At 48.3% G+C, this 26,605-nt stretch overlaps 1 protein-coding gene across 2 annotated transcripts; it reads left to right on the top strand.

The window, feature by feature from the left end:
- Window positions 1-4,254: 4,254 nt before the first annotated feature.
- Window positions 4,255-26,171, top strand: dio2 (iodothyronine deiodinase 2). Of its 2 annotated transcripts, XM_061886880.1 has the most exons (4): window positions 4,256-4,920; window positions 12,682-15,483; window positions 23,455-23,934; window positions 24,657-26,171. In XM_061886880.1, exons 2-4 carry the CDS (start codon window positions 15,211-15,213, stop codon window positions 24,969-24,971), a joined length of 1,068 nt encoding a protein of 355 aa, XP_061742864.1. In that variant the 5' UTR covers window positions 4,256-4,920; window positions 12,682-15,210; the 3' UTR covers window positions 24,972-26,171. The 2 variants fall into 2 exon arrangements, with proteins under 2 accessions (XP_061742865.1, XP_061742864.1); XM_061886881.1 differs by having other exon boundaries at window positions 4,255-4,920; window positions 23,455-24,806.
- The last annotated feature ends 434 nt before the right edge of the window (window positions 26,172-26,605 follow it).

Raw genomic sequence — 26,605 nt, 5'->3', positions numbered from 1 at the left:
TGGAACATTGTAACGTTAGTCCGGCCGAGTGCTTGACTTCTGGTCCCCTGGCCAAGGACTTCAGCTGGTGTCCAGTTTGCAAGCCAAGGTGACATCATGCTAGCTCTTTCAACTCTGTTTTGTAAGTAGTTTAGGATTCAAGATTAAAATAATGTAGTGACCTGAGAAGTGAAATTCTGGACTGTACTCTTTAAAGTGTAAAGGTGGTGGTGGGTCTAGAAGAGTACCAACAGGAAGTGCCACCATACCCAAGAGCTATATTTATGTACAACCATGGTAAAAAGTGTAAAGGTGGTGGTGGGTCTAGAAGAGTACCAACATGAAGTGCCACCATACCCAAGAGCTATATTTATGTACAACCATGGTAAAAAGTGTAAAGGTGGTGGTGGGTCTAGAAGAGTACCAACAGGAAGTGCCACCATACCCAAGAGCTATATTTATGTACAACCATGGTAAAAAGTGTAAAGGTGGTGGTGGGTCTAGAAGAGTACCAACATGAAGTGCCACCATACCCAAGAGCTATATTTATGTACAACCATGGTAAAAAGTGTAAAGGTGGTGGTGGGTCTAGAAGAGTACCAACAGGAAGTGCCACCATACCCAAGAGCTATATTTATGTACAACCATGGTAAAAAGTGTAAAGGTGGTGGTGGGTCTAGAAGAGTACCAACAGGAAGTGCTACCATACCCAAGAGCTATATTTATGTACAACCATGGTAAAAAGCTGCTGGCAGAAAACATGGGTCACAGCCTGGAGTTCTTCCAGCTAAACTTTGTTCTGTGTGGTGGGAGGCCGGTTCCGGGTATTGAATGAGTAAATAGAAATCCCAAAACCACGTCCTGCTTTTTTGTGTTTGCTTTGGAGATAACATTTTGGCCTCCTGGGACTAAATCCTTGCTCCGACCATATGACAACTCTGACTGGGGAGGTTGGAAAGCAGAATTGCGTTGCTGTATAGGAAAGTGTTGGTGCTGCTTCTAAAAAGGTAACACCTGGACTGGGCGGAGTCATCAACACACTTTTACTGCCAACTGCCGTCTGGAGAAGAATAGTTTTGCATAAGTCGTGTTGACGCCAAGGATCTCAGTTTTAGTCTCTTCTGACCACATAACATTCTCCTGAGCCTTGTGTGGCTCATTCAGGTGTTGGGTGTCAAACTGCACCTGTCCCATCTTGAGCTGGGGGACCTGGTGGGCACCGTAGGGTCTCACTCCAGTGTCTACTTCAGGCTATTACTGTCCTGCTTGCTGTTTCTTTCCTGGCTTTTATTGCAAACATGAGAACCAACATACGCTTTAACAGTGCGCCCAAAATGGACTCTGAAACCTTGATCCTTCCTCACCCCCACGGACACCCAGAAGGCAATTTATGGGGAAAATGAAAACCTCCAGGGGAGTTTTACTAGCCGGCCAATGTCTTTTTATCAGAGGAGCTTGCAAAGCCTGTGGGGCAGAGGCTCAATCCTGACAGGTTTAGGAGGGCAACAATGGTGAGGGACTTGGCCCGCCAGCAGTTCCTGGCCTGCTACACTATGTGCTGGCTCAATCCTGTCCAATGAAACATGTTCCCTGCACCTGCCTATATTTAGCACCAAACTTATAGGATCGCTTTCCAAAACCTAAAACAGGCCATCGTATGGAGGTTGGAAGGTAGAACAGTGGGCATCGGGACGTACAAATTCCATCCACTCATCCATTTTCTACCATTTGTCCCTTTCCCTGCATTCAGGTGGAAGGCAGTGTACACCCTGGACAAGTCGCCACCTTATGGAAGGACCAACACAGAGACAAAATTTCCCCTGGAATGCGGAGCGGTAGACCAAGCACCAATTCAGCGGATGCCGCACCAAGGTCCTCTTTTGGGGCCGAGCATGACCCAAGGCAAACAGTGGATCCAGCTGCCACCTTAGAGTGCCGCACTCAAGGCTGCTTTAAGCAACTTGTGGGTGGCAGGCTGTAGTGCGACACAGCTGCACACCTAAGGACTGTGTCCATGCTGACCAGAGCTCTGACACAAACTGGCCAAGACCCCCCCAAAAAAAGTTACAAAAGACACAGCAATTGAACGGTGGTTAGCAACATCAACAAGCAGTCCATTAGGACACCTGGTCAATAATGGGGACAGTGGTAGCGGTGGTTGCACACCCTCATCAAACTGGAGTGGAAAGTGTCGATGGATGAGCTGTGACCCGCAGTCACTGACCGCCTTGTCTCTGTCTGTAATGGAAGTCTTGAGAACTGGTGTCCACCAAGAAACCTCTCCTTGATGACCAGTCAGAAATGAAGAGTAGCTCACTTTCTTGGCTGCCACCAAGGAGCTTGGACGCTGAACCATTGATGGAAGAGCACAGGCTCCCCTTGCCCTCCTTCCGTGTAGCGACTCTCACCACAGCCGCCGGGTCCACGTCTTCCATTGTCGTTCCGGGAGAACCTACGGCTACACTCTGTATGGCCAACCTTCTGAAAGCCAAGCCCCGGTACTTGCCGGAGGCCAGAGAAGCGGAGTTGGCCAACACACATGGACTGGAAGTGGAAGCTAACACAGGAAAATGTGCGGGCAAACAAACCCGCCCTCATCAGCAACATCATATGTGACCCGCAGCCCTTCTATCGCCCGAAGTGGTCAGGGAGAGAAGTCTCTCTGCCCTCTCAGCGTCAGTCAGAGTGAATCTTTGCAGCAGAAGCTGCTTGAGGGCCGCTGCCTTGCAAGGTCTGTGGTCGGCTGCCACCAACATGTATTACCTGTAGTCCTGCCTTGCAAGGTCTGTGGTCGGCTGCTACCAACATGTATTACCTGTAGTCCTGCCTTGCAAGGTCTGTGGTCGGCTGCCACCAACATGTATTACCTGTAGTCCTGCCTTGCAAGGTCTGTGGTCGGCTGCCACCAACATGTATTACCTGTAGTCCTGCCTTGCAAGGTCTGTGGTCGGCTGCCACCAACATGTATTACCTGTAGTCCTGCCTTGCAAGGTCTGTGGTCGGCTGCCACCAACATGTATTACCTGTAGTCCCGCCTTGCAAGGTCTGTGGTCGGCTGCCACCAACATGTATTACCTGTAGTCCTGCCTTGCAAGGTCTGTGGTCGGCTGCCACCAACATGAATTACCTGTAGTCCTGCCTTGCAAGGTCTGTGGTCGGCTGCCACCAGCATGTATTACCTGTAGTCCTGCCTTGCAAGATCTGTGGTCGGCTGCCACCAACATGTATTACCTGTAGTCCTGCCTTGCAAGGTCTGTGGTCGGCTGCCACCAACATGTATTACCTGTAGTCCTGCCTTGCAAGGTCTGTGGTCGGCTGCCACCAACATGTATTACCTGTAGTCCTGCCTTGCAAGGTCTGTGGTCGGCTGCCACCAACATGTATTACCTGTAGTCCTGCCTTGCAAGATCTGTGGTCGGCTGCCACCAACATGTATTACCTGTAGTCCTGCCTTGCAAGGTCTGTGGTCGGCTGCCACCAACATGTATTACCTGTAGTCCTGCCTTGCAAGGTCTGTGGTCGGCTGCCACCAACATGTATTACCTGTAGTCCTGCCTTGCAAGGTCTGTGGTCGGCTGCCACCAACATGTATTACCTGTAGTCCTGCCTTGCAAGGTCTGTGGTCGGCTGCCACCAACATGTATTACCTGTAGTCCTGCCTTGCAAGGTCTGTGGTCGGCTGCCACCAACATGTATTACCTGTAGTCCTGCCTTGCAAGGTCTGTGGTCGGCTGCCACCAACATGTATTACCTGTAGTCCTGCCTTGCAAGATCTGTGGTCGGCTGCCACCAACATGTATTACCTGTAGTCCTGCCTTGCAAGGTCTGTGGTCGGCTGCCACCAACATGTATTACCTGTAGTCCTGCCTTGCAAGGTCTGTGGTCGGCTGCCACCAACATGTATTACCTGTAGTGCCTTGCAAGGTCTGTGGTCGGCTGCCACCAACATGTATTACCTGTAGTCCTGCCTTGCAAGGTCTGTGGTCGGCTGCCACCAACATGTATTACCTGTAGTCCTGCCTTGCAAGGTCTGTGGTCGGCTGCTACCAACATGTATTACCTGTAGTCCTGCCTTGCAAGGTCTGTGGTCGGCTGCCACCAACATGTATTACCTGTAGTCCTGCCTTGCAAGGCCTGTGGTCGGCTGCCACCAACATGTATTACCTGTAGTCCTGCCTTGCAAGGTCTGTGGTCGGCTGCTACCAACATGTATTACCTGTAGTCCTGCCTTGCAAGGTCTGTGGTCGGCTGCCACCAACATGTATTACCTGTAGTCCTGCCTTGCAAGGTCTGTGGTCGGCTGCCACCAACATGTATTACCTGTAGTCCTGCCTTGCAAGGTCTGTGGTCGGCTGCCACCAACATGTATTACCTGTAGTCCTGCCTTGCAAGGTCTGTGGTCGGCTGTTACCAACATGTATTACCTGTAGTCCTACCTTGCAAGATCTGTGGTCGGCTGCTACCAACATGTATTACCTGTAGTCCTGCCTTGCAAGGTCTGTGGTCGGCTGCTACCAACATGTATTACCTGTAGTCATCGCCGCTCATTCCTCATAAGTGGAAACAGCGTCTTGATGTGCTGATACTCTGAAACCAGATCTATCTCCGGAAGTTTGGACTCTTATTTTTTGGTGAATGCATCTGATTGCATCCTCGTGACTGTTTTGCACGTAGTGAATAGCCAGCATGCCTTCTTGTTTTCCTTTCATTTCAGTGTTGTGGTGAATCCAGAGCTCTTCTCTTGGCTTTTCAATGCACAGCTGCAGTGTCTTGGCGTTCTAAGGCTACGCCACGCTTAGCAGTGGCATGCTACACACCGCTTTGGTGAACCTTGGGACTCCTTCTCTTTTGACTCTTCCATCTGTGTTGTTAGTGGTAACATCCATCCTGAGGACCGTCTGGCTCAACCTGCTCCGACTGGCTGCTGTGCCTTCAACACAGGTAAGGATGGGAATCCAAAACCGGTTCTTCTTCAGGTTCCCAGTGTCTCAATTCCCTGGAATCGCTTGCTGTCTTTTCAAACGGTTCCTTTAACAATTGCGTAGTGACCTCAGGTGGCAAAATGCTGGCGGAACAAACACAAGTTTTACAAGAAAGGATGACAACAGTGCTGGCAGGAAGAATTCCAAGGCTGCTGGTTCTTCAAGAGGAGGACATTGGAGCTTTATGATGAAACATTTCAACACACAGCAGGAAACAACTGTCCATGAGAGTCATGTATGCATGTGTGTGTAGAACAAGGACGGCGCGAGAGTCACCACTTTGTCAACAAATTGTCTAAGAACAACATTTCTCAACAAGGAATTGAGGGATTTCACCATCTACGCTGCGTAATATCATCAAAAGGTTGAGAGAATGTGGAGAAATCACTGCACGTAAGCCATGATATTACACACCTTCCATCCCTCAGGAATCACAAAGCCACATCGGTGTGTAAAGGATATCACCACATGGGCTCAGGAACACTTCAGAAAAGCACTGTCAGTAACTACAGTTGGTCGCTACATCTGTAAGTGCAAGTTAGAACTCTACTATGCAAAGTGAAATCCATTTATCAACAACACCCAGAAATGCTTTGCTGGGCCTGAGCTCATCTAAAATGGAGTGATGCAAAGTGGAAAAGTCACATTCTAAGTTCATCATTATTTGCTAAAAAGAATAAAGTTTGTCAGTGTGAAGATGAAATATCTTGTCTTTGCAGTCTATTCAATAGAATATAAGTTGAAAAGGATCTGTTGTATTCTCTTTTTATGTAGCATTTACACAAGCTGACTACTTCACTGCTTTTTGGACTTTGTAATCTTGCTGCAAAATGTGATAGTCCCGGACACACCAAGGTCAGGGTAGCAGACTCTTATCCTATGACTGAACATGACATGAAGTCATGTGACTAGCCAGGCTTATTTGCCAACAGGTGGGTGGTCGACTTCTGTATCATCCTTCTCTCGGCCGTCCAATCTTCAACCGGCGCTGATAAGAGACCTGATGCAGGGAACACAGAAGCTGCTGACCAGTGTCACAGTTGGGACCACAAGTGTCCATTAAAGGAACATTACACAACTCCCATGATTCATGTCTTCATGCAGCCTTGCACTACTTCATCTGCTCAAGAAATGTTGCAATGATGTTCAACAAACACAAACACTCGAGCCAGATAGTACTGCACATTGGTCTGATACCAAGTAAGTAGAGGGTCTGTTCGGCTGATACCTACCACCATAAGGGAGTCACTTACACAAGTCAATGGCGTGAAATAAGTAGACCAAGGCAATAACTACTCTTCCCAGAGTCATAAAGGGGATCACCACATTTAAATACAACAATATCAACAAAAACCATCCCAACAAGAACACTTCAAAAAACTATTTCCGCTTGTATCTATCAGATACTATTCCTACCCTTGATGTTGGTACTATCAGTACTTGGATTGGTTTGTCTGCTAGTACATCAGTACTTGGATTGTCTACTAGTACATCAGTACTTGGTTTGTCTGCTAGTACATCAGTACTTGGATTGTCTACTAGTACATCAGTACTTGGTTTGTCTACTAGTACATCAGTACTTGGATTGTCTACTAGTACATCAGTACTTGGATTGTCTACTAGTACATCAGTACTTGGATTGTCTACTAGTACATCAGTACTTGGATTGTCTACTAGTACATCAGTACTTGGATTGTCTACTAGTACATCAGTACTTGGTTTGTCTACTAGTACATCAGTACTTGGATTGTCTACTAGTACATCCTGGATCTTTAGACAGACTCAACTTTCAATTAGGCTTTCCTTTTTTGTGTGGGATTTTAAATGTTCTATAAACATGTATGATGATGTATTTATTAGACACGCCTTCCCACCTCCAAAGACATGCACCTGGGGATAGGCCCCTCCCACCTCCGAAGACATGCATCTGGGAATAGGCCCCTCCCACCTCCAAAGACATACACCTGGGGATAGGCCCCTCCCACCTCCGAAGACATACACCTGGGGATAGGCCCCTCCCACCTCCAAAGACATACACCTGGGGATAGGCCCCTCCCACCTCCAAAGACATACACCTGGGGATAGGCCCCTCCCACCTCCAAAGACATACACCTGGGGATAGGCCCCTCCCACCTCCAAAGACATACACCTGGGGATAGGCCCCTCCCACCTCCGAAGACATGCATCTGGGAATAGGCCCCTCCCACCTCCAAAGACATGCACCTGGGGATAGGCCCCTCCCACCTCCAAAGACATGCACCTGGGGATAGGCCCCTCCCACCTCCAAAGACATGCACCTGGGGATAGGCCCCTCCCACCTCCAAAGACATGCACCTGGGGATAGGTCCCTCCCACCTCCAAAGACATGCACCTGGGGATAGGCCCCTCCCACCTCCAAAGACATGCACCTGGGGATAGGCCCCTCCCACCTCCAAAGACATGCACCTGGGGATAGGTTGATTGGCAACATTAAATGGTCCCTAGTGTGTGAATGTTGTCTGTCTATCTGTGTTGATGAGGTGGTGACTTGTCCTTCCGCCCGAATGCAACTGAGATAGGCTCCAGCACCCCCCCACGACCTGAAAGGGACAAGTGGTAGAAAATGGATGGATGGATACTGTATTTCTTTGTATAGCTGTCAGGCATGTAATTTGCGCCTGCCTTGAATTACGTCCGGACAAAACTCCCCCCCCAAGTTAATAAGCACATGCTTACTTTTGCCGCCGGGTCAAATTTGTGACATCACGAGTAACCACCCCCCTGCCAGCATTTCAAGACGACGGAGGAGTTTTTTTGCTTTTACTGTGTAAACTGGGGGTCTTGTTCCACAGCCATACAGATCACACTAATGGTTGTGATATAACTTCAACACTCTTAATAATATGTGCCACACTTTGTGAACCCACACCAAACACATTTCTGGAGAACATACGCCCTGCAACACACCACAAACGCAACACAACACCTACCCACAATGCAATGCATCTACGACTCCTGTCTACACCGTCCATACACCCTGGCACCAAACCCCGCCCCCCTCCATGTGTTGGTTGAGGTGGGCGGGTTTGGGGGGGCGCATGTATAATGTATCCAAGAGACACGGATACACGGCATTATGGGTAATCCCTATGCTGCGTTTAGAATGTGCCACAGAGCCAATGCTCTCCAGAAATGTGCTTGGTGTGGGTTCACAGAGTGTGGCGCATATTAGTAAGAGTTTTAAAGTTGTTTATATCACAACCATCAGTGTAAAAGGTATGGCTGTTGACCAAGTATGCATTACAATCTCTTATTAAAAGCAGTGAAGTGCATGCGTCCGGCCGGCACGCAGACAGCCTGCTGTAAATGTGGACTTGATGACATGCTGTAGAGCAGTGGTCCCCAACCATCGGGCCGCGGACGCAGAATCATTTATTATTATTATTGTTTTATCACACTCAATTTTTTACTGCATGCCTTTGGTAAGTGCAGGAGTGAGAAGAGGTTTTAAATTAATTAGCGCCCTGGCGGCTATTCAAGGAAATACGGTATAGGTATGTAATTTTTTAATTGTATTAGAAATAAAAAGTACATAAATATTCACTGTCTGATGCACTTTTAGCAGCCTCAAGTCTTTATTAACTTTTCCACTTGGAATTAATTTGCAAGACACAGAAGAAAAAGTGTTGACATTGTCATTGTGGGGTATTTGTCTGTAGAATTTTGAGGACAACATTTATTATTTATTCCATGTGCGGTGAATACTTTCCTGATGCTCTCCAAGTACTGCTGGCATGAGGGTGTGGGGCTGAAGAACCCCTTGGGTCAGACCACCAGAAGCCCCCTCTCCAGCGATAACAATACATTTAATTGTGATGAGTCACAATCACTCATCACAATACATTTAATTGTGATGAGTCACAATCACTCATCACAATACATTTAATTGTGATGAGTCACAATCACGGTGTGCAACATTTGCTGTTGTTTCATTTCTCTCTGCATAAAGTTTAGTGTTTCAATGTCACTTTTCATCAGCCTGACCTAAACCTGGATTACAATCTGTAAACTGTAAGTGGGTTAGATCTAACTATTGAAGGTTTGAGTGGACTCATGGTAGTGGAAGAAGTTGGGCAGAAAGGTAAAGGCAGGGTTGTAGGTTCAAAGACTGGGCCTACCTGGGAACACCATTTGTGTGCACACATGCCAGCTCTCCTGGTGGTCGTCAGGCTGGCAAATGGGTCAAGTGGAGCCATTGTGTGGCGTGGTGGTGGCGGGCCAAACATGAACTCATGTGTCACCCGTGGTCTACTTCCCACGCTGGCACAGGATGCCTTGGCCACGTCTCTCCACACCTTGCCAAGTGCCGGATTTCAGATCCTGTGTGTGGCTCTTTGTGGGGCCCCTGCACAACCCTGTGTGTGACTCTTTGTGGGGCCCCTGCACAACCCTGTGTGTGACTCTTTGTGGGCCCCCTGCACAACCCTGTGTGGGGCCCCTGCACAACCCTGTGTGTGACTCTTTGTGGGCCCCCTGCACAACCCAGTGTGTGACTCTTTGTGGGCCCCCTGCACAACCCTGTGTGTGACTCTTTGTGGGGCCCCTGCACAACCCTGTGTGTGACTCTTTGTGGGCCCCCTGCACAACCCAGTGTGTGACTCTTTGTGGGCCCCCTGCACAACCCTGTGTGTGACTCTTTGTGGGCCCCCTGCACAACCCTGTGTGTAACTCTTTGTGGGCCCCCTGCACAACCCTGTGTGTGACTCTTTGTGGGGCCCCTGCACAACCCTGTGTGTGACTCTTTGTGGGCCCCCTGCACAACCCTGTGTGTGACTCTTTGTGGGGCCCCTGCACAACCCTGTGTGTGACTCTTTGTGGGCCCCCTGCACAACCCTGTGTGTGACTCTTTGTGGGCCCCCTGCACAACCCTGTGTGTGACTCTTTGTGGGCCCCCTGCACAACCCTGTGTGTGACTCTTTGTGGGGCCCCTGCACAACCCTGTGTGTGGCTCTTTGTGGGCCCCCTGCACAACCCAGTGTGGGGCCCCTGCACAACCCTGTGTGTGGCTCTTTGTGGGCCCCCTGCACAACCCTGTGTGTGACTCTTTGTGGGCCCTTGCACAACCCTGTGTGTGGCTCTTTGTGGGCCCCCTGCACAACCCTGTGTGTGACTCTTTGTGGGGCCCCTGCACAACCCTGTGTGTGACTCTTTGTGGGCCCCCTGCACAACCCTGTGTGTGACTCTTTGTGGGGCCCCTGCACAACCCTGTGTGTGACTCTTTGTGGGGCCCCTGCACAACCCTGTGTGTGACTCTTTGTGGGGCCCCTGCACAACCCTGTGTGTGGCTCTTTGTGGGCCCCCTGCACAACCCTGTGTGTGACTCTTTGTGGGGCCCCTGCACAACCCTGTGTGTGACTCTTTGTGGGCCCCCTGCACAACCCTGTGTGTGACTCTTTGTGGGGCCCCTGCACAACCCTGTGTGTGGCTCTTTGTGGGCCCCCTGCACAACCCTGTGTGTGACTCTTTGTGGGCCCTTGCACAACCCTGTGTGTGGCTCTTTGTGGGCCCCCTGCACAACCCTGTGTGTGACTCTTTGTGGGGCCCCTGCACAACCCTGTGTGTGACTCTTTGTGGGCCCCCTGCACAACCCTGTGTGTGACTCTTTGTGGGCCCCCTGCACAACCCTGTGTGTGACTCTTTGTGGGGCCCCTGCACAACCCTGTGTGTGACTCTTTGTGGGGCCCCTGCACAACCCTGTGTGTGAGTCTTTGTGGGCCCCCTGCACAACCCTGTGTGTGACTCTTTGTGGGGCCCCTGCACAACCCTGTGTGTGGCTCTTTGTGGGCCCCCTGCACAACCCAGTGTGGGGCCCCTGCACAACCCTGTGTGTGGCTCTTTGTGGGCCCCCTGCACAACCCTGTGTGTGACTCTTTGTGGGCCCTTGCACAACCCTGTGTGTGGCTCTTTGTGGGCCCCCTGCACAACCCTGTGTGTGACTCTTTGTGGGGCCCCTGCACAACCCTGTGTGTGACTCTTTGTGGGCCCCCTGCACAACCCTGTGTGTGACTCTTTGTGGGGCCCCTGCACAACCCTGTGTGTGACTCTTTGTGGGGCCCCTGCACAACCCTGTGTGTGACTCTTTGTGGGGCCCCTGCACAACCCTGTGTGTGGCTCTTTGTGGGCCCCCTGCACAACCCTGTGTGTGACTCTTTGTGGGGCCCCTGCACAACCCTGTGTGTGACTCTTTGTGGGCCCCCTGCACAACCCTGTGTGTGACTCTTTGTGGGGCCCCTGCACAACCCTGTGTGTGGCTCTTTGTGGGCCCCCTGCACAACCCTGTGTGTGACTCTTTGTGGGCCCCCTGCACAACCCTGTGTGTGACTCTTTGTGGGCCCCTGCACAACCCTGTGTGTGACTCTTTGTGGGCCCCCTGCACAACCCTGTGTGTGACTCTTTGTGGGCCCCCTGCACAACCCTGTGTGTGACTCTTTGTGGGGCCCCTGCACAACCCTGTGTGTGGCTCTTTGTGGGCCCCCTGCACAACCCTGTGTGTGACTCTTTGTGGGCCCCCTGCACAACCCTGTGTGTGACTCTTTGTGGGCCCCCTGCACAACCCTGTGTGTGGCTCTTTGTGGGCCCCCTGCACAACCCTGTGTGTGACTCTTTGTGGGCCCCCTGCACAACCCTGTGTGTGACTCTTTGTGGGCCCCCTGCACAACCCTGTGTGTGACTCTTTGTGGGGCCCCTGCACAACCCTGTGTGTGGCTCTTTGTGGGCCCCCTGCACAACCCTGTGTGTGACTCTTTGTGGGGCCCCTGCACAACCCTGTGTGTGACTCTTTGTGGGCCCCCTGCACAACCCTGTGTGTGACTCTTTGTGGGGCCCCTGCACAACCCTGTGTGTGGCTCTTTGTGGGCCCCCTGCACAACCCTGTGTGTGACTCTTTGTGGGCCCTTGCACAACCCTGTGTGTGGCTCTTTGTGGGCCCCCTGCACAACCCTGTGTGTGACTCTTTGTGGGGCCCCTGCACAACCCTGTGTGTGACTCTTTGTGGGCCCCCTGCACAACCCTGTGTGTGACTCTTTGTGGGGCCCCTGCACAACCCTGTGTGTGACTCTTTGTGGGGCCCCTGCACAACCCTGTGTGTGACTCTTTGTGGGGCCCCTGCACAACCCTGTGTGTGACTCTTTGTGGGGCCCCTGCACAACCCTGTGTGTGACTCTTTGTGGGCCCCCTGCACAACCCTGTGTGTGACTCTTTGTGGGCCCCCTGCACAACCCTGTGTGTGACTCTTTGTGGGCCCCTGCACAACCCTGTGTGTGACTCTTTGTGGGCCCCCTGCACAACCCTGTGTGTGACTCTTTGTGGGGCCCCTGCACAACCCTGTGTGTGACTCTTTGTGGGGCCCCTGCACAACCCTGTGTGTGACTCTTTGTTTGGCCCCTACTGTATCAGGAAAATCTCCTGATGATTGAGGGAACCCCTCATGAAACAGTTCTGTAGAGATGAAGTAGTCTTGTGATTTTTCCCACACCTACATATTGCGCTCTACCACGGTATCCACCACTATTCTCTGGGTAATCCAATCAACATACATATATACTTACATATATACTTACATACATATATACTTACATATATACTTACATATATACTTACATACATATATACTTACATATATACTTACATATATACTTACATATATACTTACATATATATATGCATGTGTTACTTTCTCCAGACTTCCCCCCACATTGGACCCATCGCCCTAACTGCTCCACAGAGGACGTCCTCTCCTCTGCACTCCACCTGAGCTTAGAACATCTGGAAAGAAAGGACACACAGGTATGGATCTTGTTTCTGGACTGCAGCTCGGCGTTCAACACCAGCATCCTGCAGCACTTTGGTGAGCAAACTTTGGATTCAGTACCCCCCCTTTTGCGACTGGCTGCTGGACTTCCTTCCAGACAGACCCAAGTCTGTGAGAGTGGACCACAACACCTCCAGTGCCAGATCCCTGAGCACCGGCTCCCCCCAGGGCTGTGTCCTGAGTCCATATATATATATATATATATATATATGTGTATATATATATATATGATATAAGAAATACTTGAATTTCTGTGTTTATTTAATTACACATATTACCACACATAACACTCATATACTCATTGTTGAGTTAAGGGTTGAATTGTCCATCCTTGTTCTATTCTCAGTCACTATTTTTCAAACCCTATGCATGTACAGCAGATGGCAATATTGTCCTGTTTGAGAGTGTCACAACATTGCTGTTTACGGCAGACAAACTGCTTTATGGTAGAAGAAAACGTGACTGCTGTTGTTGTGTGTTGTTACCGCGCTGGGAGGACGTTAATGAACCTGCCTAACAATAAACCCACATAAGAAACCAAGAACTGGCCGTCCATCATTCTACAGTTATAACTTCATTGGGCAGACACGCTGTTTATATTGTGGGAAAGCGGAGGTGAAAACAGGCTGTCCTCACTCAGGTCTGCATGGAGCTGGAGGGGGCGTGGCCTCCAGCTCCGCCTGAATTTCGGGATAAAATTTGTCCTGGGAAGTTTTTGGGAGAGGCGCTGAGTTTCGGGAGTCAACCGGAATATCTGGGAGTGTTGGCAAGTATGCTTAACCATGAGATGTTCCAAAACGAAGTAATACAATAAAATAGGTTGTAATATTTATTTATTTATTTGTTTGTTTATGCTTTGTATGTGATTGTGGTTCCTGTATGTTTTGATCATTTTCATGGTCCAAATGGCAGAAATTCCGTGTTTCTTGATCAAAACAATACAGCAGACGAGAAGTGAGGCAGACACAGGCGGTGCCTCCACGGCCACACACTCTGTGTATTGGGCGTGTGCATGCTTGTTGCCTTGTGGAAAAGGCAGGTCTTGAGGCAGCAAGTACCTCTGCCTCAGGGTAGGGGGCAATATATTGTCAAGTTGCAGTTGAATGCCTCAGCAGTCCTCTGACTCGCCACACTGGCAGACGTGGGGGCGCTCAAGCTAGCAGACACCGGAAGACAGCTTTTTATTCTTTTTAACTGTATTTATAACACATATGGTATTTTTATTAGAGTTGTGGATGTTTTTGTCAGAGGCAAAAATGAAATTGAATGAAATGAATGTGTCTGCCAATATGGAGGATTATATACTGTATCCAAGATGAAGTACTTGCCAATATGGAGGATTATGTACTGTATCCAAGATGAAGTACTTGCCAATATGGAGGATTATGTACTGTATCCAAGATGAAGTACTTGCCAATATGGAGGATTATGTACTGTATCCAAGATGAAGTACTTGCCAATATGGAGGATTATGTACTGTATCCAAGATGAAGTACTTGCCAATATGGATGATCATGTACTGTATCCAAGATGAAGTACTTGCCAATATGGAGGATTATGTACTGTATCCAAGATGAAGTACTTGCCAATATGGAGGATTATATACTGTATCCAAGATGAAGTACTTGCCAATATGGAGGATTATGTACTGTATCCAAGATGAAGTACTTGCCAATATGGAGGATTATGTACTGTATCCAAGATGAAGTACTTGCCAATATGGAGGATTATGTACTGTATCCAAGATGAAATACTTGCCAATATGGAGGATTATGTACTGTATCCAAGATGAAGTACTTGCCAATATGGAGGATTATGTACTGTATCCAAGATGAAGTACTTGCCAATATGGAGGATTATGTACTGTATCCAAGATGAAGTACTTGCCAATATGGAGGATTATATACTGTATCCAAGATGAAATACTTGCCAATATGGAGGATTATGTACTGTATCCAAGATGAAGTACTTCTCTAAACTGGACTTTCAGACAAAATGGAAGTATGTTTTCATGGAGGTTCCAGTAGTTCTTGCTGCTTCACATTCAAACACAGAAAGGTAAAATACACTCACAATACTTCATTTATTTTCTTCAAAGCAAATGGGACCAAAAAGTATTTAATAACAACTTTATCAAATACTTTTTGGAGCCTTTTATCATATCATAATATTATGATAAAGTTTTTATGAAAGTGAATAACTCCCTTTTTTCCTGTAACTGTGAGAGAGAGAGAGAGAGAGAGAGAGAGAGAGAGAGAGAGAGAGAGAGAGAGAGACGCGTGGTCTCTGCCTGTCCCGCCCCCTGCTACACACACGTGTGTGTGTGTGTGTGTGTGTGTGTGTGTGTGTGTGTGAGTGAGGACGATGTGTGTGTGAGTGAGGCCATCAGACTTGTGAAGGATGATGTCGGGCGAACACGTGCTGGTGACGCTGCTGATTCTCCCGGGCTTCTTCTCCAACTGTGTCTTCCTGGCGCTCTATGACTCTCTCACACTCATCTCTGCGCTGCTGGGGCTCCTCCCACACGCTCCCTGGACCTGGACCTGGACCTGGACCTGGACCTGGACCTGGACCTGGACCTGGGAGGACTGGGAGTGGGAGTGGCGCCGCATGCTGACCACCGCTGGGCTGCGTGCCACCTGGAACAGTTTCCTGCTGGACGCCTACAAGCAGGTATATAGTCCCTCACCTCACACCTACCAGCAGGTAGCTCCGTCACCTCACACCTACCAGCAGGTAGCTCTGTCACCTCACACCTACCAGCAGGTAGCTCCGTCACGTGACACCTACCAGCAGGTAAGTCGATCATGTGACACCTACCAGCAGGTAAGTCGATCATGTGACACCTACCAGCAGGTAGGTGGGTCACGTGACATTCTCACCTGCCCACATGCTTCCTCAGCAAAACTGCGCCTCTGATGTTCCTGTGTGTACTCCTGTGTACTCCTGTGTGTATTCCTGTGTACTCCTGTGTGTACTCCTGTGTACTCCTGTGTACTCCTGTGTGTATTCCTGTGTACTCCTGTGTGTACTCCTGTGTACTCCTGTGTACTCCTGTGTGTATTCCTGTGTACTCTTCTCAACTCCTGTGTACTGCTCTCTACTCCTGTGTGGTACTTGCGTGTACTCCCGTGTACTTTTGTGTACTCCTATGTACTTGTGTTTACTCCTGTGTGCTACTTTTGTGTACTTGTTTGTACTTGTGTGTGAACTATTTGTACTTTCATGCTACTTAGTGTACCTTTGTGTACTTGCGTGTACTTTTGTGCAACTTTTGTGTACTGGTGTGTACTTTGGTGTGCTTGCGTGTACCTGCATGTACTTTAATGTACTTGTGTGCACAGCTGATGTCATTGACCTTCTTTGGTTCCATCTGTCATGCAGTCCTGATGATAAGGACTTGTAAGTCCATCCAGTCCTGATGATAAGGACTTGTAAGTCCATCCAGTCCTGATGATAAGGACTTGTAAGTCCATCCAGTCCTGATGATAAGGACTTGTAAGTCCATGCAGTCCTGATGATAAGGACTTGTAAGTCCATGCAGTCCTGATGATAAGGACTTGTAAGTCCATCCAGTCCTGATGATAAGGACTTGTAAGTCCATGCAGGACTTGGCGATACTGCAATGTTTGGTGTCGATCCAACACCAAAAACAAGTCAAACTTTTGAAAATAAAATTTCAAATCAAAGTTGATGAATTATTGTGCAAAACTCTCGACAAAGAAAGATATTTATGAGCAATATACAGCTTTTATGATTATTATTTGCTGTTAATGCCCGTGTTGGTAATGAACTCCCAAATCTTGGCAGACTGGTTGGAATTAGCGTGACTTGTAAATGAGTTTGCTTTATTGAAATGTTGTTGTTGTTGTTTTTTTTCAACATAACAACAGCAAATGGACAAAAATACGCTTTTGATGAAGATTAAAAAACAAACTTACCATCAGGCTTCTTTCTGATCCGATACAGCGTGAAATTCCGGCTGGTATCGGCGATACTTTGTGCAAATATAGCTGCTAAAATGTAACAAGTTGTGTGTTTTCAAATAATATCTCTCTCTGAAAAAACAACGGTATAAATATAAGAAAAAAGCAAAAAAATAAAAATAAATCAGAATGTAATGAGAAAGAGCTAAAAATGTTTATACTAATAGTTATTAATAATATTCTTAAATAAAGTTGTCTTCAAATATGTACTACATCTGTTTTTAGCATTTTAAAAAATATGTATTTTATATATACATATTACTACACGATATGTAGTATTTGTTACAATATTTTAGTTTTTCATTTGTTACTGGATATAAAAACCTGCCCTGCATCAAAGTCATTTCCCCATAAAAGTCTATTTTACGTGATATAATAACACAAATAAAATGGAGAGAGCAGAGGTTGCTGCCTGGCCTCAGATCAGGAATAAAGTCACCACACTTCTCCAATATCCTTGGTTTCAGCAGATAAAAACTCTTAAAATCTCTTTTCCAAGAGTCACCCGGACAACGGGGCATCAAAAACAAAGTTACAGAAATACAAAACCAGCAGCAGTCACACATTACAATTATAATAAATTTACTTAAATTTATTAACAAAACAACTTGTTGCAGTAAAAACAACTTCAAAATAAGTACATTGCCCCATAGAAATAGATCCTTTTAAAATGGCCTGAAATTCCCCCAAAGTGATCAGCTCAGGTGGTCTCAGATCCTTTTTCTGAGTCATTCCATGGCCGTGGAGCGGCTTAAACCTAAACCCTGGCAACTAGAGTCTCTAGACATAAAGGAACACAAATAAGGGGGAACCAGACCCAGACGTCCTGTGACCCTAAGCCCTGGCGACTGGAGTCTCTAGACATAAAGGAACACAAATAAGGGTGAACCAGACCCGGACGTCCTGTGACCCTAAGCCCTGGCGACTGGAGTCTCTAGACATAAAGGAACACAAATAAGGGTGAACCAGACCCGGACGTCCTGTGACCCTAAGCCCTGGTGACTGGAGTCTCTAGACATAAAGGAACACAAATAAGGGGGAACCAGACCCAGACGTCCTGTGACCCTAAGCCCCGGCGACTGGGGTCTCTAGACATAAAGGAACACAAATAAGGGTGAACCAGACCCGGACGTCCTGTGACCCTAAGCCCTGGTGACTGGAGTCTCTAGACATAAAGGAACACAAATAAGGGGGAACCAGACCCAGACGTCCTGTGACCCTAAGCCCTGGTGACTGGAGTCTCTAGACATAAAGGAACACAAATAAGGGGGAACCAGACCCAGACGTCCTGTGACCCTAAGCCCTGGTGACTGGAGTCTCTAGACATAAAGGAACACAAATAAGGGGGAACCAGACCCGGACGTCCTGTGACCCTAAGCCCCGGCGACTGGGGTCTCTAGACATAAAGGAACACAAATAATGGGGAACCAGACCTGGACGTCCTGTGACCCTAAGCCCCGGTGACTGGGGTCTCTAGACATAAAGGAACACAAATAAGGGGGAACCAGACCCGGACGTCCTGTGACCCTAAACCCTGGTGACTGGAGTCTCTAGACATAAAGGAACACAAATAAGGGGGAACCAGACCCAGACGTCCTGTGACCCTAAGCCCTGGTGACTGGAGTCTCTAGACATAAAGGAACACAAATAAGGGGGAACCAGACCTGGACGTCCTGTGACCCTAAGCCCCGGCGACTGGGGTCTCTAGACATAAAGGAACACAAATAAGGGGGAACCAGACCCGGACGTCCTGTGACCCTAAACCCTGGTGACTGGAGTCTCTAGACATAAAGGAACACAAATAAGGGGGAACCAGACCCAGACGTCCTGTGACCCCAAGCCCTGGTGACTGGAGTCTCTAGACATAAAGGGGACCCAGACCCAGACGTCCTGTGACCCTAAGCCCCGGCGACTGAAGTCTCTAGACATAAAGGAACACAAATAAGGGAGAACCAGACCCGGACGTCTTGTGACCCTAAGCCCTGGCGACTGGAGTCTCTAGACATAAAGGAACACAAATAAGGGAGAACCAGACCCAGACGTCCTGTGACCCTAAGCCCTGGTGACTGGAGTCTCTAGACATAAAGGGGACCCAGACCCAGACGTCCTGTGACCCTAAACCCTGGCGACTGAAGTCTCTAGACATAAAGGAACACAAATAAGGGGGAACCAGACCCAGACGTCCTGTGACCCTAAGCCCTGGTGACTGGAGTCTCTAGACATAAAGGAACACAAATAAGGGGGAACCAGACCTGGACGTCCTGTGACCCTAAACCCTGGTGACTGGAGTCTCTAGACATAAAGGAACACAAATAAGGGGGAACCAGACCCAGAGGTTTTACTGCGGTGTTGCGGACACTGTTTGGAAACAACTAAGGTATGTAAATAAACATTTCCCAAAGAGATAAGAAGTAAACAAGTCCTTTCACAACATACATGTCTGTGACAGGAAGTCGCTGGAACAATATCAATATCTGATTTAACACTTTTGGTTTTTGCCCTTAAAGTCCTCCTGTATCCAGGGACAAAAACAAAACCCACAAAATATTTTGTTGATGATGAAAAAAAAATATCAATCCAATCCAGTTGTATTGACCATGTACCCACAATTGACTTGGTATCATTACTGTCCATACTTGTATCGGTCCGCCTCCCTTTGTTTACATTCACCAGCTTGGTGGTTGCTAAAAAATGAGCATTGAAGTGAAACCTGCACCACACTGGAAATAAAATGCATCTTTATCCAAGTATTGTGCTCTTTAAAAAAACATATGCAAGCTAGTCCATCCGTCCATTTTCTTCCGCTTATCCGAGGTTAGGTCGCGGGGACAGCAGCCTAAGCAGGGAAGCCCAGACTTCCCTCTCCCCAGCCACGTCGTCTAGCTCTTCCCGGGGGATCCCGAGGCGTTCCCAGGCCAGCCGGGAGACATAGTCTTCCCAACGTGTCCTGGGTCTTCCCCGTGGCCTCCTACCGGTTGGACGTGCTCTAAACACCTCCCTAGGGAGGAGTTCAGGTGGCATCCTGACCAGATGCCCGAACCACCTCATCTGGCTCCTCTCCATGTGGAGGAGCAGCGGCTTTACTTTGAGTTCCTCCCGGATGGCAGAGCTTCTCACCCTATCTCTAAGGGAGAGACCCAAACTCATTTGGGCCGCTTGTACCCGTGATCTTATCCTTTCGGTCATGACCCAAAGCTCATGACCATAGGTGAGGATGGGAACGTAGATCGACCGGTAAATTGAGAGCTTTGCCTTCCGGCTCAGCTCCTTCTTCACCACAACGGATCGATACAACGTCCGCATTACTGAAGACGCCGCACCGATCCGCCTGTCGAACTCACGATCCACTCTTCCCCCACTCTTGAACAAGACTCCTAGGTACTTGAACTCCTCCACTTGGGGCAGGGTCTCCTCCCCAACCCGCAGATGGCACTCCACCCTTTTCCGGGCAAGAACCATGGACTCGGACTAGGAGGTGCTGATTCTCATTCCGGTCGCTTCACACTCGGCTGCGAACTGATCCAGTGAGAGTTGAAGATCCCGACCAGATGAAGCTAGTACAAAGTCCAAAAGCAGTCTCCCAGCCTGCAGCTGGGGAGAGTGCCCTCCCTCTGGAAGATGTGGTGCCTGGTTCCGGTTCCCAAAAAGAACTGCCCCAGTGAGCTGAACGACTACAGACCAGTGGCGCACACCTGTCATCTAATGAAGACCATGGAGCGGCTTTTTCTCAGCCTCCTCAGACCACAGGTGCAACATACCCCGTCCAAGGACAGCCTGCAGTTTGCGTACCAGACAGGCGTTGGTGTGGAGGATGCTATCCTTTACCTGCTGCATCCAGACCACTCACACCTGGACGAGGGAAATGGCACTGTGAAGATCCTGTTCCTGGACTTCTCCAGTGCCTTTAATACTATCCAGCCTTCTCCAGGACAAGCTGGACAGAATGCAAGTGGACCCCTGCCTGTTTGCCTGGATTTCGAACTACCTCACCGATAGGCCAGAGTACGACAGACTGAAGGACATCACGTCTGACACTGATCAGCAACACCTGAGCACCGCAGGGAACGGTGCTGGCCCCTCTTCTCTTCACCCTGTACATCTGACTTCTACTCCAAGTCAGAGCTGTGTCACCTCCAGAAGTACGTGGAAGACCCAGCCATGGTCGGCTGCATCAGGGACGGCAGAGAGGAGGAGTTTGGGAGCCTGGTGAGGGACTTTGTGGTCTGGTGCCACAGGAACCTCTTGCAGCTCAATCCGTCAAAGACCAAGGAGCTGGTTGAGAGGTCGAGTCCAAGGTCACAACCTATTGTGATGGAGGGAGTCGAGGTATACACCGTGGACTCATTCAAGTACCTCGGGGTTAGGGTGGACAATAAGATGGACTGGATTGTAAAGGACAGAGTGGGCTGTACTTCCTCAGGAGTCTGCACTCCTTCAACATCTGTGGAAAACTCCTGTGAATGTAGTACCAGTCTGTGGTTGCCAGTGTTCTGTACTACGTGCTAGTGTGCTGGGGGGTGACAACTTCCCTGCTTTTGGGCTTTGTAATTACCTGTGATTAATCAGGATCAACCTATAGGAAGGGACAATGGACATAGACTTTAAGATCAAACACAGATATATTCTGCACCAGATGAGAGCTAAATAGCTCATTTCCATCTGCAGTCCCTGGTTACCTAAATTAAATATACAATACAATTCCAACAATAAAATGAAGTCGTCGAATAAGGAAAGTCCTAAAATGGCCTGTCATTGTGACATACTTAAACATTACAAGCACCCCTCCTTTACATCAGAACTAGACAATACACACTCTTGCTCACATCTGTCATTATTTGTAAAAACAACCATGATTTGAAGACACACACCTCCCAGTTTACAACCAAGATGCTCTCCTGCATAAATATAATCCACATGAAGTTGACATGGTGTCCACCTTAGTGACCGTGTGAGCTGCTTTCATTGCTCCAAAGCCACTTTTGAACTTCAACTGGGAATGAAGAGTCATCTGTTGGACTTTTCAAGTTGGTAGTGAGGTGGTTCCATTCCTTGATGGCTTTATATGAAAAGGCTGATTGTGCAAAAGAGGCTTTTTGTATTTTTATTTGAGTGTTTAAAAAACAAAATAATGAATATTTATCTCGTTTTGTTTGAATTTGTTGTGGTTTAAAGCATAAACAAATCAGTTATCAATGTTTTTGGGGGTAGAGTTGTTATTGACAACCCTACAGTCTGGGGTTTTTATCATGAATACCATTTATATTTATAGGGGCAGCACGGTGGTGATGGGGCTACTGCCACTGCCTCACAAAACGAGGGTCCTGAATAGTCCTGGGTTCAACCCCGGGCTCGGGATCTTGCTGTGTGGAGTTTGCATGTCCTCTTCGTGAACGTGTGGGTACTCCGGCTTCCTCCCACCTCCAAAGACATGCACCTGGGGATAGGCCCCTCCCACCTCCAAAAACATGCACCTGGGGATAGGCCCCTCCCACCTCCAAAGACACGCACCTGGGGATAGGCCCCTCCCACCTCCAAAGACACGCACCTGGGGATAGGCCCCTCCCACCTCCAAAAACATGCACCTGGGGATAGGCCCCTCCCACCTCCAAAGACACGCACCTGGGGATAGGCCCCTCCCACCTCCAAAAACATGCACCTGGGGATAGGCCCCTCCCACCTCCAAAGACATGCACCTGGGGATAGGCCCCTCCCACCTCCAAAAACATGCACCTGGGGATAGGCCCCTCCCACCTCCAAAGACACGCACCTGGGGATAGGCCCCTCCCACCTCCAAAGACACGCACCTGGGGATAGGCCCCTCCCACCTCCAAAAACATGCACCTGGGGATAGGCCCCTCCCACCTCCAAAGACATGCACCTGGGGATAGGCCCCTCCCACCTCCAAAGACATGCACCTGGGGATAGGCCCCTCCCGCCTCCAAAGACATGCACCTGGGGATAGGCCCCTCCCGCCTCCAAAGACATGCACCTGGGGATAGGCCCCTCCCACCTCCAAAGACATGCACCTGGGGATAGGCCCCTCCCACCTCCAAAGACATGCACCTGGGGATAGGCCCCTCCCGCCTCCAAAGACATGCACCTGGGGATAGGCCCCTCCCACCTCCAAAGACATGCACCTGGGGATAGGCCCCTCCCACCTCCAAAGACATGCACCTGGGGATAGGCCCCTCCCGCCTCCAAAGACATGCACCTGGGGATAGGCCCCTCCCACCTCCAAAGACATGCACCTGGGGATAGGCCCCTCCCACCTCCAAAGACATGCACCTGGGGATAGGCCCCTCCCACCTCCAAAGACATGCACCTGGGTTGATTGGCAACACTAAATGGTCCCTAGTGTGTGAATGTTGTCTGTCTATCTGTGTTGGCCCTGTGATGAGGTGGCAACTTGTCCAGGGTGTACCCCGCCTCCCGCCCGATTGTAGCTGAGATAGGCACCAGCGCCCCCCTGCAACCCCAAAGGGAATAAGCGGTAGAAAATGGATGGATGGATGGGTTGACAATGTATTTGTGAACAAAAGAACCATGTCCTTGGATTGTGTTGACATTCCTTTGAAGTTTTCAGACTATTGACTTTATTTTGGAGAACTGTGTGCACATGAATGTAATCGCAAGCAACCAATTCTTTTGACATCCTTAGGTCAAACTTGGCTGTGAGGCCCCCAACTCCAAAGTGGTGAAGGTGCCGGAGAGTCTTCCAGTGCGCCACAAGGTCAGCGCCATACCTTTTGAGCAGACCGACGCTACGGTCCGAACCTGGGACGAATACCGCCTCCTGGATTTCGAGTCATCTGATCGCCCTCTGGTGCTCAACTTTGGCTCGGCCACCTGACCGCCCTTCGTCAGCCACTTGCCGGCTTTCCGGCGGCTGGTGGAAGACTTCAGCGACGTCGCCGATTTCCTCTTGGTGTACATCGACGAGGCTCATCCGTCCGACGGCTGGGTAGCTCCGCCTATGGGCTCCTACTCCTTCAACGTGCGGAAGCATCGAAGTTTAGAGGAGAGGCTGGGGGCGGCGCGGGAGCTCATGGACCACTTCTCCCTCCCCCCGCAGCTGCAGCTGGTGGCCGACTGCATGGACAACAACGCCAACGTGGCCTACGGCGTGTCCAACGAACGGGTGTGTATAGTCCACCGCAGAAAGGTGCGCTACCTCGGTGGCAAGGGGCCTTTCTTTTACAATTTGAAGGATGTGCGACAATGGCTGGAGGAAAGCTACGGGGAACGGTAGAAGCCAACGACGACAAGCACAGAAGAGGAAATATCCATTTGACGTATTTGAGACATTCCGAATGATTAACTGACTAACTTCAGTACCTAGACTTCACGCAATCTCTGCTGCTGTTGCACGATTCCTTTCGAGGGTTTCCAAAAATGAATGGGGCTCCCTTTGATGTGTTTTGTACATTACGGATGCTTAGCTAAAAATAGAATAATGTATTCATTACAAAACATTGTCCCCGCACTTTGGGCACCCGGCTGGAGCAAAAACAACACCTTGGTTGTAGTGTAGAACACAGATTTCACACATTTTATACCATTTTTTCAACAAATCTTATAGAAATGCTGTTACTCTCATAGCCACACCTGTGTTTATTTCCGTACCTGAAGATTTCACCCACAACTGTTGCCTTGCTCAGACCCAAACCGTCAGCTACGGAACTCAACACGGGTCTGGCTAGAAAAATAACAAAAATGGCATCTTTTTTTGAAGACCTGACAAACCTCTTTGGGTTGTAGACACCAAAGTTGGGAACACCCACTTGAACCCCAGGCTTTCGAAGTCTTAGCTATTGTTTACCATGCCATGTTTATTTCTCTATTCTGCCCTTTCTTGCACAGTGGAACCCGTTCAGGTCAGAGTTCTCCCAAAGGGACATTTTCCAGTCTGCTCGCGTCATCTTCCAGATGTCAAAGATTCCTGGTTTTTTGGTAATTCTGTCAACAACCTTCCAAACAAAGAAAGGTGGGGACACAACTGATGCTTACCTTCAAGGCTTCGGCCTGGGACTAAATGTGTGCTTCAGCCCTTCTTTCCAACACAACATTTACATTTTGCCTGAACAGAGGAAAACATGTCAATTGTCATTGGTTGGAAAAAAGTCCGGAGTCCATTTGCTGGCACTGGCTGTGTTCACTTGTATGGATGTCAACTGAAACGGGTTCCACCGTGTTAAGATTCCCATTCCAGTGCTCCAAAGGTCTCAACTGACTTGATACCCAACTTGTCCCCTGGTTTTATAGTCCACCCGCCTACTACCTATCTCTCCCTACATGACGTGCTCCACATTGTGGTGTTGTAGCATGAATACTAGTAAAGCCAGGTGCAGGCACATGCTAACCCGACTCTCGCCAGACCCTTGAAGTCGACCCAGCTCCACACAAGGATCTGGCTCCAAGGTTTGCCCTCCCATCAGAACTTAGTCCTCCAAAGAACTGTTGGGTTTGGCATAGAATTGACTACAATTATGCCTCCCAATGTCATCTTTTACTCTCCTAATATATTTATTTTATTTGTGTAATATTACTATCTTTTTAATGTTCTTATTTAATGATAACTTTAGTTACTTAGCAAAGTGTCCCACGTGTGATGAGTGTTGTCGTGCATATTTCTACCTGCTGTTGGGAGTTTATGACACTAGCGTCCTTAGCATTAGCCTACATGCTAACACCTTTACCAGTGTCTGCGTTGGTATCATTAACTGGAAATGGCATTCTTTTTCTATTCTTTTACTTCCACATATGTCATTATCCTTTGATGATACATTTTTGTATCATTATCGCGAGTCTTGTATCATTATTGTATCATTATCGCTAGTCTTGTATCGTTACTGTATCATTGCTAGTCTTGTATCGTTATTGTATCAGTATCCCTTGTCTTGTATCATTATTGTATCGTTATCGCTAGTCTTGTATCATTATCGCTAGTCTTGTATCGTTATTGTATCATTGCTAGTCTTGTATCGTTATTGTATCATTATTGCTAGTCTTGTATCATTATTGTATCATTGTCGCTAGTCTTGTATCATTATTGTATTGTTATCCCTTGTCTTGTATCATTATTGTATCGTTATCACTCGTCTTGTATTATTACTGTATCGTAATTGCTAGTCTTGTATCATTATTGTATTGTAATCGCTAGTCTTGTATCATTATTGTATCGTTATCGCTAGTCTTGTATCATTATTGTATCTTTGTCGCTAGTCTTGTATCATTATTGTATCGTTATCCCTTGTCTTGTATCATTATTTTATCGTTATCGCTAGTCTTGTATCATTATTGTATTGCCAGCTCAGTTTTTACCTTGTTGTAATTTTGATGAATAAATGATTGATATTTGATATCATAAAAAAATTATATTTGATATCGTACATGATTGATATTTCCAGCTACTGAGTGAGGTTTGTTATTGTCTGCAATTGTTGTGTTGTGATTGTGATGATGATAATGAGTGTGTTGTCATGGCAACTGCTGATGTGTGTAATAGGTTGTATGGACAGGAAGTTTGTGTACTTGCCCTTTAAGGGAGACTTTGAAGAAAGGTTTACAAAATAGTGTCTGACCTTGTAACAACCTTTTATGTATCAAGTATGGGTGGTAACAACCTTTTATGTATCAAGTATGGGTGGTAACAACCTTTTATGTATCAAGTATGGGTGGTAACAACCTTTTATGTATCAAGTATGGGTGGTAACAACCTTTTATGTATCAAGTATGGGTGGTAACAACCTTTTATGTATCAAGTATGTGTGGTAACAACCTTTTATGTATCAAGTATGGGTGGTAACAAC

This window comes from Nerophis ophidion, linkage group LG24 (assembly GCF_033978795.1).
Source record: "Nerophis ophidion isolate RoL-2023_Sa linkage group LG24, RoL_Noph_v1.0, whole genome shotgun sequence".
NCBI lineage: Eukaryota > Metazoa > Chordata > Actinopteri > Syngnathiformes > Syngnathidae > Nerophis > Nerophis ophidion.
The sequence above is the reverse complement of the archived record's forward strand: the minus strand, read 5'-3'. Positions and strand labels throughout refer to the sequence as shown.